The sequence below is a fragment of the Onychostruthus taczanowskii genome, unplaced genomic scaffold, assembly GCF_017590055.1.
Source record: "Onychostruthus taczanowskii isolate IOZ18803 unplaced genomic scaffold, ASM1759005v1 scaffold74, whole genome shotgun sequence".
Lineage (NCBI taxonomy): Eukaryota > Metazoa > Chordata > Aves > Passeriformes > Passeridae > Onychostruthus > Onychostruthus taczanowskii.
The window spans coordinates 3,939,731-3,954,900 of record NW_024505229.1 but is presented as its reverse complement, the minus strand read 5'-3'; the positions used below and the strand labels follow the sequence as shown (position 1 = coordinate 3,954,900).

The 15,170-nt window shown below is 43.4% G+C and overlaps 1 protein-coding gene across 5 annotated transcripts; it reads left to right on the top strand.

Moving 5' to 3' along the window:
* Positions 1-3,273: 3,273 nt before the first annotated feature.
* On the top strand, positions 3,274-14,816 carry LRIF1 (ligand dependent nuclear receptor interacting factor 1). 5 transcript variants are annotated; one of them, XM_041422645.1, is made up of 6 exons: positions 3,342-3,421; positions 5,860-6,204; positions 6,710-6,780; positions 8,878-10,402; positions 11,747-12,034; positions 13,254-14,816. In XM_041422645.1, exons 4-6 carry the CDS (start codon positions 8,891-8,893, stop codon positions 13,725-13,727), a joined length of 2,274 nt encoding a protein of 757 aa, XP_041278579.1. In that variant the 5' UTR covers positions 3,342-3,421; positions 5,860-6,204; positions 6,710-6,780; positions 8,878-8,890; the 3' UTR covers positions 13,728-14,816. The 5 variants fall into 5 exon arrangements, with proteins under 5 accessions (XP_041278576.1, XP_041278578.1, XP_041278577.1 ...); XM_041422644.1 differs by lacking the exon at positions 5,860-6,204 and having other exon boundaries at positions 3,292-3,421; XM_041422646.1 differs by lacking the exon at positions 5,860-6,204 and having other exon boundaries at positions 3,322-3,372.
* Positions 14,817-15,170: the final 354 nt, after the last annotated feature.

Below are 15,170 nucleotides of genomic sequence, written 5' to 3'. Positions count from 1 at the left end.
GTCTGTGTCTTGAACCTCAAGATGTGCCAGTGGAGGTTCAAGTTGGACATGAGGAAGAATTTCTTCATGGAAAGGGTGGTCAGACATCAGAAGGGGCTGCCCAGGGGGGTTTGGAGTCTCTATCCCTGGAGGTATCCAAGGAATACCTGGAAGTGGCACTCAATGCTGTGATCTGGCTGATAAGGTGGAGATCATTCGCAGGTTGGAGTCAATGATCTTGGGGGTCTTTTCCAACCTGAATGATTCCAGGATTCTGCGGATGACTTTATAACTCAAGTCTTTGCCTGGATCATGCTGTACATAAAATAGGGGGAGGATTATTGGGTTGGGTATAAATTACCCTAGTGAGGAGGAAGACCTTAGAGAGAATCAGTGGGTGACTCTGCTCTCGCCCTTCCCAGCTGGGGATGCCTTCTTGGTAACATTTTGCATACAATTATTATTACCCGTGTTAGCACATCATTATTAATATGGCGGTGGTTGTTGTTGTTGTTGCTGTTGATCATCATCATCATCATCATTCTTTTGGTGCTGGTGCATTTTATCAATGGTAATTCCAGGCCTGTATTTCTGTTGTTTCAGAACTGAAGTCCCACTGTTTGTGAATCTGTGATTTTGAAAGTCCTTATTGAACAGGACCAGACTTGTGGTGCCCAATTGGTCATGATTGGAAATTTAACCCAGCTGTTCCCAACCCCTCTGAGGACCAGCTGGGACACGGGGATTATTTTCTGCCAAATTTCTATAATCTCCACATGACACCAATAATTGTCATGGGCAAACACTTGATGTTGGAAAAAATAATTTCGTTTATTGCAAATTAAAATATGTTTGGATGTTGAGAAACCAAGACAAGATTTAAACCACTTTTTTCCCAGGCTCAGCTTCACATCCCCAACTCCTTCCTTTCCCTCTAGCCTGGGCAGTGCAGTGGGGATGGGGAATGGTGGATGTGATCAGTGTATAAAAACTCCCATCTGCTCATTTTTCCTTGCATTTCTCCTTCTCCAGGGTGGGTACTTCATGGGATGGATGTGGTTTCTTCAGGACACACCCACCTTCTCCTGTATTACCCCAACACCCCGTTGTTACCACAATCTGGACATTCACAAATCCAGAGAGTTTTAACTCATTCTCTTGCTTGGGGTGGAGGAGGGAAACGGGGGCTCCATTGGTGCCAGAGTCATTGTCCTTGGACATTTTCAAGGAGTGACTGCTTGTGGCACTCAGTGGTCTTGTCCAGCTGGTGACTGGTCACAGGTTGGACTTGATGGTCTTGGAAGTCTTTTTCAACCTAAACGATTCTGAGATTCTGTGATCCTGCTCCTGGGGCAAGAGAGAGGACAGAATAGGAAAAGGTCTTTCAGTCTGTTCCCAAGGAGCAACATGGAAATCAGTGACAAGAATCTCTCAAGCAGTTTTGTAACATCTCAGAATCCCAGAACCGCAGAGAGGTTTGGTTTGGGAGGGACTTTAAAGCTCATCCTGTCCCACCCCCTGCCATGGGCAGGGACACCTTCCACAATCCCAGGGTGCTCCAAGCCCACCCATCCTGGCCTATCTTCATGGATAACGTGACATGGAGCACCATGTCTGGCCCCGCTGATGACTGTCAGTGTGTGGGCTCTGGGCTGGGGAAGCAGCTGAAGCTCTGGGAAGTTGGGTGTGGGCTGACATGGCCCTGGTTTAGCATCCGAGCCACACAGGCTCATCCCTGCCACGGAAGGAGAATGAGCCTGGACACAGGTGGAGGGACACAGCTGCCAAAGCTGCTCCTCCACACGGGAGAGCAGCCAAACGTGTCCCCAGCATTCCATGTCACTTGGGCAATTTATGGTTGGTGAAAGCAAAATTTTACCAGGTGATTTTGAAACTCTTCCCTTCCATGGAATAGAGAGTCTGACACTGCAAATCATGGAATCGCTGAGGTTGGAAGAGCCCTCCAGGATGATCGAGTCCAACCTGTGACCAATCCCCACCTTGTCAGCCTGGTAAGTTTCACCAATATAATAAATATAATAAATATGATATGATATATGATATGATGGGATATGATGTGATATAATATAATATAATATGTAATATTATATAATTTATTATATATCTAATATTTCCATCATACATAAACACCTTTAGTACATGTATTTATACACTTGTATACACATACATTTTTGCCCATGTTTATAGTCTCAGACACCCTTTTATCCTATTGTTACACCATAGAGAACTTAACAATACAAAATGTGATTTGTGTTATTTTCACTTTCTCACCATTTTATACACACACACATTTTTATACTTTACAAATGCACACACTCCCAGGCACTCTTTCATTTCTCTAAGTAACTTTAATAACCCAAAATATATAACAACATGCACAAGATATTTTATATCTGTCATGTGTTATGTAGTGTATTATTTGTGCTTATATTTACTGTTACATCCCACAGTGTCATGGTATTGTTTCCTGTTGGGTAGCACACATGTTGCTATATTACAACTTTATCTATAATTATATATTACATATATATATGTAGAAATGTATGTGTACCACAGTCTCACACAGTCTCCTTTTACGTCCACATGTATATTTGTAGTCTGTGCAGCCTCACATGTCCCTTTTCATAGCGTCTATATAATATAATACAAACATGTATTTACTTCATGTAATCTATAGTAAGGATTATATAAAATGCAAGAGCATAATAACGATAAATTTTCATTAGATTTGATTATGTCATTATTTATGACTTGTATTTCAATTTATTATTTTACCACTATTAATATAATTATGCAATTGTATCAGTATAATATTAGATGATCTATTATATTTCGTTATTCCTGTTATATATTACATAACATCTGTTACATATAAAGGCGACAGACAGCACACAGCTTCTCCCGTGTGCATGTATCCACCCCACTCTCTCTGACAGACACCTGTCCTTGCATAATTATAACACACATTTGCATATGCAAATTGCCCATGTAAACGCCCGCCGGCGCTCAGTGGCGCTGTCCCGTGGCCAGCCCGTGGCTCCCGCCCACGGGAACCAGCCGTGCCGTGCCGTGCCGTGCCGGGGGCGGTGCCGGGGGGCGGGGCCGGTGCCAGGGGGCGGTGCCGGTGCCAGGGGGCGGGACCGGTGCCAGGGGGCGGTGCCAGGACCCTCCGGCCCCGCCCCGCCCGTTTCCGCCCGCACCGGAAGTGCCACCACCGCGGCGCCGCTCGCGGCCGCTGGGTGGCGCCACTTCCCGGAAGTCGCGTCCCGGAAGCGGCGGTGGCAGGGGCGGGGCGGGCGGAAGTGACGCGCATGCGGAGCCGCGGCGGGGCCGCGCCGCCATGTCGCGGAGCCCTGAGCGGCGGCCGCAGTTGTGAGTACGGGCGGGCCCGGGGGTCTGCCTCGCAGGGACGCCCCGCCAGGTACGGTCCCGCCGCTCCCCGCCCTGCCGGGACCCGTGGGCGGAAACGGGAGGGCGGCGGCGGCGGCCTCGGCGGGACTGGCGGGGGGCGGGGAGGGCGGCGTCCTGTTCGTTCCTTTCATCTCCATTCCTTTATTATCCCTTCCTTTCCCGTCTCTTTCTTGTGTCGTTCTATCCTGTCCTTTTCCTTCTTCCCTTCCCTTCTCCTTTCCTCTCCTTTCCTTTTCCCGTTCCCATTCCAGGCGGAGCGGAGCAGCCTGAGGGCAGTTCCAGCTCCTTCCGCGTGCGGTGCCGTCTCCGGCTTGACGCCACCTGTGTTTCGGTTGTGTTTCGGTTGTGTTTCGGTTGTGTTTTGGTGCCGGGGGCTCTTGGTGTTTGTTGTCACTGCTGCCACATCGCGGTGACGGTGGTGTGTGCTGGAGGTAGCCGGGAACGGGGGAGTGAGGATGTGAGAGGAATTGAACCTTGCACAGTCATGGAATTATTTCTGTTGGAAAAGGTGTTAAAGATCAATGAGCCCAACCATTCCCCCAGCACTGCCGCATTCCCCACAAACCCGTGTCCCCAAGTGCCTCATCCACTCGTTTTTTTAAACATTTCCATGGATGGTGACTGCACCTCTGCCTTGAGAAGCCGTTTCTGATGCTTGGCCACCCTTTCCATGAAGAAATTTTCCTGGCTGGAATGGTGCCGAGGGAATGCTCCGTGCTGCCCGGCTCCGTGCCTCCCTTCCTGCTGGTCTCCAGTCGTGGTTCGGCTCCTGATGCCTTTCCTTGTCTCTCAGGAGTTCTCAGGGTGCTTTGTGTGTGCAGGGATGAGTTCTGGGTGGTTTCTGGATCCTGGGGCTGCCAGGGGATCCATGTTGGGCGTTTGTGATGGTCACGGATCCTGCCAGAGGTTTTGTGGCGGAGGAGGATTCGGTCATGGATCAGGAGAGCTGTGGTTGATAGTAGAGCACAGGAGGTGTTAACTGGCAGTTCGCACATCCACAATTATCTCTATTCCAGGGAATATTACACAGTGGATGAAAAGAGTTCCCAGAAACAAGTACTGTCAAACAGAAAGTGTTTTTTCTGCCATTACGGAAAGCTTCTGGTTTAGGATAAAACCTCAGATCATGAGATGGCCTGAACTAAAATTCTGGTCAGGATTCCTCCAAATTCAACATCAATTTCTTGATTTCCTTTAGATGATAATAATGATGGTTATTGTATATTATCTAGATTATATGTTACTATATATTTGTTATTGTCATTACTATTATTATTTTATTACAATTTTCAAATAATCCATGGAATGAATGCAGCTGTATAAAATAAATATGTATCAACTACAGTCAATTAATTTTACTTTGTCCCTGGGTGCCTGTTTCCAATTGACAATAAATAGTTACTTTGCCACTTCCTGGATGCAGCTGAACCCATTAAAATAAATTCTTTTGGTTCTCTGGAGTGGCCCATAGTCCCTGGTTATTTATTCAAATTTGTAGATGAAAGTTGTGCCTAAAGGAACAGTTGGGAGTGAAGGCAGATGAAAAAGTAGCTCATTGTTCCTTCTGACATCTTTGAAGGAAAATTGAGCCAGTCTGTCTCTTTGGTCTCTGCTGATGCATTTTTTAATGCCACTGTCAGGATTTATGTGGGAATCGTGTGCTGGTGTTTGCACTGGATTTGGTGAATGAATTTATTTGGCAGAAATAAATATTCCTATTTCCTGAAAATATTCTGTGGATGTTTTGTTTAATGCAAGCATAAAGGACAGAAGGTGAATGTTTGAATACTCAGTATTTTGTGTTTTGTGCTGCTCACTGAGAGTAATGAACAGAGAGAGAGAAGTTTGGATGGTAAAACTGATGTGTCTGGTCAAGAAAACAGGAATTTTGGTGAACTGAAGGAAATGTAGATTATTCTTTTTATTTTTCTGTTTTGAAATAAGTAAAGAAATAAAGCTTCCAGTTTCTTTCTGTTCTCTCTGCTTTCCTGCCTTCCTTAATGCCCCATCCATAGGGCGGTGTTGGTGTTGCCACACACAGACTGTTCACCAAAAGAAATCTCCTCTTTGGGTCAAAAAAATGTGATCTGGTTGACAGATCCCTCTGTGAATGTCAAATAATTTTATTTGATTGTTTTTATTGAATTTGATAATTTCTCTGGTGATGTTAAAAGATTTCTTCCAGTCCACCATTTTTTTTTTGGTCTTCTGTGAGCTTATTTCCCTCGAGGTTTGTTCATGGATCTGCCTTAGGCCTTTCTAAAATATCATAACAAGACAATTATTTCTGAGTGTTAGTATATGAGACTTGAGGAGGTTTGTTCTTACGGGATTGGAATCGAAGGAGGATGAAGAGGAGAAAGAAAATTCTACTTCAGTAACTGTGGGAGAAGTCCCGAGGGACAGCCTGGCATGAAACAGATTTCTTTTTTTTTTTTTTTATTTTAGGGAAAGAAATGAACCTGTTCTTTAACCAAATTAATCTGGCACCCTAAAAAGGGGATACTGAGGGAGTTTTTTTTCATTCTGCTTAAGACATTCTTAAAGATGCAGTAATTCAAGGAAGCAGTGACCTTGAAGACTGACGCAAAACAACTTCTAACTCTCCTCTTCATCACTCGAAAATTTATGGGGACAGTGCTTTATTTTATCCTGGTAACATGAAACTTCTTATGGTTGTTTCTTTGTATCACCTGAGAAAAGCGTTATGATGTGAAATTATTGCAATGAAGCCTTTTCAACTTAGAGAGCTAAAAAGATTTGGTGTGATGCTTTCCCTTCTCTATCATTTGAGTAAGTATGTGTGAATTCCACTTCTTGGTATCTTGTTGGACTTTTCCTTCTCTTTTGCCTGTCCTTTAGCTTTTTGTCATTCTCCAAACATGTAAATACCTGATATTTGTTTCAAGTTAAAGAATGTTGTTTCCCAGACAATTACGATTTTGAAACATCTTGCTCTTTTTCATGGAGACAAAAAGCTACAGTTGCCTTCTGTAATCATTAAAAGCAGAATGATCTGAAATTCAGGCAAATGAGATTTTTTACTGGTGCTTTCCCCCCAGTCTACTTCTAAAGTTCCTGTATGTAGCACAGTCAAAACCTCTTTTTAAGTCCATTGAGCTGGAGGTGAATGGTGATTCCAGGTGGAATGAGGAGGTGAGCGCTGGAAACTGCCAGAGGAACATATTGATGCAAATATATCGTCAGCTCATCTCTCCCTTTTTTCTTGCTTCCTCTCCCTCTGATCTGCTCCCCCTCCTCTTGCGCAAAAGTTAGAAGTGTCCCCTTGCTTTGACAGGTGGAGGAACAAGCCTCTTTGGAGGTTTCTTCTTGGTGACATTTTGCTGCCCTAGTTAGTTGGGGGTGCAGGTAAGTGCCCATTTCTCTGTTCAAGCCCCACGTTTGTGGGACTTGCTGAAAAAATCCTTCCGAATTTGCCTTTACTTCTTATATGTAGAAGCAAAGTTGAGGCTGTAGGTTATGAAGTTAGGAAAGAAGTGTTGAGAGTTTCAAAGCACAGAACAGACGAAGTGTTGTCCAGGAGCTGCTGCTGTTCCTCATTTGCATTGTCAGTATGCTATAAGGTTTAAAGTTCTCCAAAAGTCTTTTTTCTCTGCTTTAATTATGTTCAAACACACAGATATTTCTACTTCCTCTTTGTTTAAGCAAAACTGTTTTCTATCAGATTGCTGCCTGTCAGTGCTAGTCCATCTCAACTCTCATTTCTGATTCCAAAGCATCCAATGCCATTTTGCTCCTAAGCCCTTCAATGACAGCTTCCGTTAGGAACTGTGTGATATATTGCCCATATTTTAATTTTTGGTACCTTAAAAACAAAAGTACTGGAGAATTTCCTGCCCACTGCACTGTTACCTCATGTAAAAATCTCAATTTTCACATATTGTGACCAGAAATAAGGCATTGTACCAAAATACTAGGCGTGGGAGTTAATTCCAAGGTCACAGCAAGGAAAGCTCTGTGTCCCTGATGCCTTTGTGTGTTGGGCAGACAGTAGTGGGGTGTTTGTGTCAGTCCCCAGGGGAATGGGACCCCCAGCAGCAGCTGCCCAGCTTTGGGAGTGAAGAACATTCCTGTGACTTCCCACCTGATGGGAAAAGGCAAAGGCTGGTTGACTCCTGAGCAGACACAGTGATGGGAGGCAAGACTGAGCTCTGCCAGGCACTGCTCCAAGCTGAGTCAGAAGCCCAAAAAGACAGAAAAAATTCTGGTTTCAAAACTACCTGACAGAAAGCAGAACACAGCACTGATGTCATTGGGATGGGGCTGGGAACTATTCCCATGTTCGTCTTCCCAAGGCATTTATTGATGTAGGAGGTCAGTGGGATGAAGCTGGTGCTCTTGGTTACTCCAGGTGGAGTTGGCAGCTCTGCCTTTTAATCGCTCTGGATCTGCTGTCAGGAAGCAACTTCCAGTGATTTGGTCTCTTCATTCCAGTGAGAGCAGCTCTGTTTACCCACACGTGTCTCTGCAGTGCTTTGGGCAGTAGATTGTTCTGCTCAGAGTCCAGAAGCTCTTTTGCCGAAGAGCTTGCTTTGGGCAAACTCCCCCAGTGTGGAAAAGGTTCTTTGTCTTGCCATGGACTCAGGAAATCTTGGCATTTGGAATAGTCACAGCTAACTTGTGTTCTGACAAGATCTATCTGTCTCTTGGTGAGTTCTTACCTTCACCTGCAAGAAATCTCTGTTTTCTCTTTGAGATGTCCCTAGTGCTGTTTCCATGTGTTCCTCCTTGGTTTTGAAGCCTTTTCCTTCCCAGACTTAAACTTCTGTTCTCAAAAATGTTTATAACCCAGTAGTATTTGAGGGTTTTCCGTCTCTTTGAGGACGAACCACCTCTGTGGTCTGTATCTGCCTCAAGAATGGCCAGGCAGGTGCGATGGAGGCACAGGAGCCACCTGTTCCACAAGATAAACGCATCCTACTTCCAAATTCCTTTGTTGTATCTGAAGTAATTTCTGCTTCCATCTTGCCATGCAACTACTCTGCCTGTATTTTCCTGAAGTGTTCCTGAAATTCATACTTCATAGCACTCGGGAAGGATATAAATAGTAACAGGGAGGTGGGAAAGGGAAGAATATAGCTTCTCTGGGAAATAGGGAGGTAGTGGTTTCATTTTCAAGATGAAAGGCCCCATGAGGGGAAGCAGAAGTAATGTGAGGTGTTTCCTAGGGTTTTTTTAACTTATTTTTAATCTGAAAAAGATGCCATTTATTGCTACTCTGGGGTGTTGAAGTTGGACACTATTTTCTGACAGTCTGAGGTGGTCTGAAATGGAAACCCAGGTAGGTCAGTAGGAAGCTCCTGAAGATTAGCTCAGGCATTTTCCAAGAGTTAATCTGCTTCAGCCCTGGGTGTAGAGTTCACTGATGCTTGTGAATTAAAGTACCTATGCTTATTCACTTACACTGCCTTTCATTTTTCTCTCCTTTCCCTTTTCTTTGTTAAGCATTACAGGCTGTATGTACCGAGTCATTCCGACAACAGGACCAGATGGAAAAAACCTTCTGAAATTGCTTCCCATTTCTAAAACTTCTGAAAGTTTTGTGCCAATAGTTCAGTCTCCAGCCATGCCAAATAATTCTAATGCAAATGTTTCTAGCCCAGTCCATCTTACTTTTAAGACACAGATTGGCAATACTGCTGCACCTTCATCTGTTAAGATACCGATTTTTCAGCCTCCTAATCCTGGAAAGATTATTCTTACGACAACATTAGACAAGCAGGAAAGTGCTAGGGCAGGTTCTGAAAAGGAAAGCTTGATTCCAAGTGCAGCTGCCAATGCCCAGAGCAGCTGTATGCCCATGGATGGAGTGTCCTTACAGAACGTGGCCATCAAGAGCTCTTCTCACCGGAGCAGCACAACCTACATGGTGGTGAACACCAAATCCCACCCAGTGACTGTCAAGTCTCCAATGATGCCTTCCGGACACCACCTCCAGATTCCAGCTGATGCAGAAGTGAAATTTGTCCCAGCGTCTCTTTTGCCACCTGCAGTACAGCAAAAAATCCTGGCAGCTGCAGCCACCAATGTGTCTGGAGGGGCTGACAGTACAAAAATGCCGACGGTGATTTACGTGTCACCCGTAAACACAGTGAAAACCTCCCAAGTCCGGCCCAAGCGCTTGCAGAGCTTTGGCCCCAAGCCTGCCACGGAAGTTTCAAAGACACTGATAGTGACAGCTGCCCAAAAGGGATCTGGTTCTTCTCCCGAGCCAGTCACATCTGAGGGGCAGCAGTGCCAGCAAACTCCCATGAAATGGATTGTGCAAGAAACTGCTTCACTCTCAGCAGCTTGTCTTATCCCTGTAAAGTCTTCAAATAATGTGGCTTCCAAGATCCTGAAAACTTTGTCAGACACGAAGAATGTAGAAGTTAACCCTGCAAATATTTTGCCACTCTGTTCTAGTGGTCCTGGTGGAAGCCAAACCAAAATCACACCTTTAAAAGATAATGCTCTGGTCATGTGCAATGGGAAAATCTATTTACTGACCAAAAGAGGCTCTGATATTCTGTCAGCCCAGGCTGACAAACAGGCATCTTCCTCTTCTGATGCTTTACTTAAAAAGGAGATACCCAAGCAAATGGATTCTACTGAAGTCAATAAAATAACCAGTAAAGTGGTGAATCTGGTGTTGTCAAAAAGCAAAGGAGTGGTGCTGTCTCAGAAAGACCCAAAACCACGTACAGTTGCCAAAAATTCATCACCAATTAGGTTAAGAAATGACTTAAAATCCACACCTGCAGCTCTGCTAACACCAAGTGCTAATCAGCAGGATCCCACTGTAAGCCAGAGACAGAGTTTGCCCTCCATCAGGAGGGTTTCTTGCAGTGAAGTGATCCCAGTTCCAGCAGTAGGGATGCAGGAAAGCGTGTGGCAAAATGGCAAAGACATGAGTAATTCCCCAAGAGCAGCAGGGGCTGTATTACCTCAGGCTAAGCAGGAATGTGCTGTCAGTGAAGACTGGCCAAAGGTAATAAATCATAAATATGCTGCTCAGTGTCTGGTCCGTGGTTCTGTGGTCCTGGATAAAGTGACTTGACGAGTTCACACATTTTTGTAACCAGGTGTCCTGGAAATGCTGCCCTTAAGGTTGGTTCTAGTCAATAAATGGGCCTTTTCCCAATAATTTTGCATTGTGCAAGTGCAAAATGCATAGAAAAGAAAGGGACAGAGGAAAGGTGGTTTTTCATTTCCTCCCAAGATGAATGGTCAGCAATAACTGAACTCCAGGGAGGCTGTTCGTGGTTTGAGCTCTTAGATGTTGATACCACATGCTTACAGCACAACCTTAGGGCAGTAGGGTGATGTAGGGTAGAGAAGGACAAGTTTGTGGCTTCACAAGAGGAAAATAAGTTGGAAGAGCAGAGTTTGTCCTCCAGAGACAGCTCTGGTGTGGCACTGTCACCTCCAGACTGACAGCCATGGGCAGGAGCTGTGTTTCCTTCCTCCCCTGCCCTGGTGGGGAGGGTCCACCTCCTTCGCTCCTGGGTCCACGCCAGGCAGAAGGAACTCTTGAGATCCTTAGTGGCTGCATTGACATATTCTTTTATGGTCATAATGTTGAAAATCTGTTAGAAGTTGTATGCCTCCATTTCTCAAACTCTCTACACAGGATTGGGGGTCATGTTTTCAGTAGCTTCAGAGTCCCGAATGAATTTGTCTCCAAAGGAAAAAAAAAAATAAGAAATTCGTTTATGTTGTCCAGGAAGAACAGAAATGTCAGCTGAGTGTATTTTTGCAAATTTTAGACATTTAATTGTTGCAACAGACTGTAATACCTAGGTTGTTTTCTTTTTGTCACCTGAAAAATGGTTGAAATACCATTTATTTTCTTCAGTGCTATGTCATGCTGAGTCTCAGCATTTGCTTTAACCTTGGTGAGAAATAGCTCAGCAAATGTGGTGTTCTTGTCCCTAAATTTGCAAAGCCCTGGATTGCAAAGTAAAGACACTACCTGCTCTTCCCTCCTCTTTCTTTGGTACTTTGAAAGAGTAGGACAAGTGATTCTTATGTTGCATCTTTTATTTCTGTGGTTTCTGGTTGGCCTGGACATTTTCAGGATGTTCCACAATGTACTTGGGATGTTAATTAATGAGTGTTAGACCTATGATAATTTGCATATAATTTATCAAAATTGGATTATCTATGTCACATGTTACCTGTGTTAAATGCAGCTCTTGGAGAATGGCAGACAAAATAAATGCTCGCCTGTCTTTGTAGTACCTAATTTTTGTATATTAATATATGTTATCTATTTATAGATGTACATAGGGAGAGAGTGATTTATGGCTCTCTCACTGTTTCTGTATTTCAGATCCAATGTGTAAAGATGGATTCACCGGGAAAGGTTATTCAAATGAAACACCAAGAGCACCCACACCAAGAGCACCACTGGAAACAATATTTGGAATTAAGGAAAAAATTTGGCCTCTTTAAGGAGGAGAGAGTTTACCTTGCAAGAGTACCATTAAGGGCCTTCTGTGAGAATACAGAAGAAAGGGTTTGTTCCAATGACAGCTTGGAAAGGAAAAATGAGTCTTGCAGTTCATCCTCATTGGATGTGGAAGTAATGAGTCATCATCAGGAATGTGTTAAAGAAAAGGTACCTGGGATTTTTCAGTGCTAAACACATCTAGAAAACAGCGTATGTTTAGTCAATACAGAGCTGAGGGTGTTTGGAGCCTCCCACCTCTGGATTCACCAGGAGAGTCAGGAGTTGTTGGGATCTTTATGAGAATTGTTCCTAGAACTTGAGATTTCTGTATGACTCAAGCACCCTCTAGGAATTTTTATTCTCAATTTTGGGTTTTGCTGGAGGAAACTTGAACAACAAATGCTTTTGAGAAGACTGTCCCTACTACTACGGTGATGGTCCTTGTTGGAATGGGGACCTGACCTCAGGATCCTATTTATACTTAAGCCTCTGCAGATGGTTATGTTTGTCTAGCAGTGCAGTGGGTACAGGCAGAGGAATGGGTTTACTTGAAATTAAAAGAAATGTACTTGAGGATCTGTCCAATCTTTAGAATTACAAGTGTTACAAACTTCGTCATTGGTTGGGTACTTCTGGAAGGAAGAACTTCCATGTTAATGCATGGAAAAGATTTTATCCATCTTAAGTATTTCCGTTCAGCTACATTTTCGTCTGTGTGATTCTACTCAACTCAATCAAAGACTTTCTCAGGTTTACTAATTTTGTGCTAATAATTGAGCAGATCCATGGCTGCTCTTAACATTAGCATTAACCCATCCCTTAGAAGTGTGCAAGACCAGGCTGGATGGAGCTTAGAGTGACCTGGTCTCATGGAAGGTGTCCTTGCCCATGGCAGGGGGTGGAATGGAATGGGATTTAAGGTCTCTTCCAACTCAAACCGGGATGTGATTCCATGATTCAAATAATAAAACGTCTATGAGGAATTTAGTCTGATAATGGACATTACTCCTCAGATTGAGGTTTTGGAAATGTAGACATGAATAATTCTTTTACACTGAATTTTCCTATTGAATTAGAAAGTTTTTGTCTTGCAGTAGTATTAACTTCAACAGCCACAGGAGATGATGGATGTGACCAGGAAAGGCAGATATGCAGCATTGACTAAGGAAGGAATTCAGTGTCTGGAATTATTAACTGGGAATCTTTGCTAGAAAAACATCAAACACAAAAATATGTTTAGTCCTTTGCTGAAAGAAACTTCTTCCAGGCAATAATTTTTTAAAAACTTGCAACAAATAACTTGTAGTTTGTGCTTAGAGGACTTGGTGTTATAATGTAACTGATACTGAGTTTAACAAGTGAATTTTGTCTGTTTCTAACTCTGCAGACAATTGTGGATCTAGAAGAGGATTTGATTAGGAAAAGGAAAATAAAATCCTCACCTTTGTCAGACAGTGGCAAGAGGAGGAGAACTTCGATCAAATCATCCACAAGTCCCAGTTTAGAAATCACCAGCTCAAGTTCCAGTGCACTTAAAAGGAGTGTTTCACCTGCATCAGCCTCACCAAAGCCAAGTGTTCCCACTGGCTTCGTTGGAGTGTCCCAAGAGAGGGACTTGGAGCAGGACGCATTCCCCCAGTACAGTGACATTACCCACCCAGGGATTTCAGTTTTAGTGACTTCTGAAGAGGATACTTCCATTCTGGAAGGTTCTTTCCGAGATGATGCTTTCCCTGTGGCTCCCCCAGACCTGGATGAAACAATACGGGATGAAAAAATCAAGCGACTGAAGCAGGCCCTGCGGCAGCAGAACGCGGCACTGGAGGAATTGCGCCGGCAACGGGAAATGCAGCAGAGCTGAGACCCGTGCCCTGGGGACCCCAACCTCGTGCATCACCTCTTCAGTGATTTCAATAGGAAATCTTTTGCTTAAATGAATATTTCTGATAGATGGAAGAACTAGATGAAGTTTAAGTATGTGTGTATTTACAGAACCGTAGGTTTTTGTTAAATGCCAGAAGTAAGAGACTTGACTATCAAATTCTACTTGTAGGACATGATCCAAGAGCACAGACAAAGGGCATTTTTACCAGCATATTCCCCATATTTTTAATTGAGGGGGTTCTGTATTAGTCTCAGCAAATAAACTTTCCCCTTTCGAATGCCATGGCCTGGCTCTTAGAACCCCAATGCAAATTGCAAACCCTAGTTGTAGATACTGTTTTGTTTTGTTTTTCTCATGTGCATGAGAACTTTGATGTATTCCTGAGAACTGTTAATTTTTAGAAGAGGTCAACAGTCAGTGGTTAATAAATGCTATTTAAATAATCTGGGAATTAGACTTTAGACAGTAACAGTGCAGATAATTATATAAAACCTCTTGCAGATGTGAAGACATAGGTAGGAGGAGCCCTGTCACAGTTGCTTGGATTCATGGCTCTCTCTGTCATTATTGTGAGCCTTTATAAGGCCATGGCCAGATGTGCAATGTGGAAATTTGGTTGTGGGGTTGTTTTGGAAGAGTGGGATGTATTTTTTTTAAAACAGAGTTCTGTTAATAATAATTCCTTGAAGCTAAAAGACTTCTTTATCCATCAGTGATACCTTTAACAATCCTCAATGAGTGTCTTTTAATATGTTGTTTGAACATGTCTCTTGCCACCTTCAGTTATGGTATCTTAGTCTGCCTTGTAGGAGGGGATGTGCCCTCAGACTGTCTTCACATCCTAAGTTTTGTAGAACTTTGTGTGTATTTCCCCACCACGCTCTGTTGTATGTGTAGGGACACCTTTCCTTGTCTTCTGTTGTCCATATCTTTGATCATTGCAGTTCCTTTTGCAGTTTTTCAGTTTTCTCTTTCACCAAATAATAACTTTTTTGCCAGCAGAGTTTGTTACTGCTTTACTCCTGTCTGTTTATATTTATTTTAAATATCACCAGTCCTGACAGAGCTCTGTTGCAGATTTGTGTTCACTGAAGGCTTTTTTTTTTTTTTTTTACTGTCCTTACTTTCATTTTTATTCTTATTTTGTTTAATTTTAATCAAATTTTCATCTGCAGGGTTTTCATTTATTATCCCATGGATGCCCAGTTTACCTGTAGGGTTTTGGTGGAGATGGATGTTTCTTGGAGAGCTGAGTCCCATATTCCTTATTTATTTAAGTTTTCACAGTGGGAAAAATTCCAATGGTTTGGAGAGGCAAGAGAAGTTCCTGCTCTGAAGAATCTTAGAATCAGAGAATGGTTTGGGGTGTAAGGGATCTTAAAGCTCATGTCATTCTACCCCCTGCCATGGGCAGCAACA

What these genes read in the sequence shown, in the direction of transcription:
- LRIF1 (XM_041422642.1), top strand. Translation starts at nt 3,312, where the DNA reads ATGCGGAGCCGCGGCGGGGCCGCGCCGCCATGTCGCGGAGCCCTGAGC. An exon ending in TCGCAGGGACGCCCCGCCAG is followed by an intron (nt 3,422 to 8,877) that starts GTACGGTCCCGC and finishes TTCTTTGTTAAG; the next exon opens with CATTACAGGCTGTATGTACC. An exon ending in TCAGTGAAGACTGGCCAAAG is followed by an intron (nt 10,403 to 11,746) that starts GTAATAAATCAT and finishes TCTGTATTTCAG; the next exon opens with ATCCAATGTGTAAAGATGGA.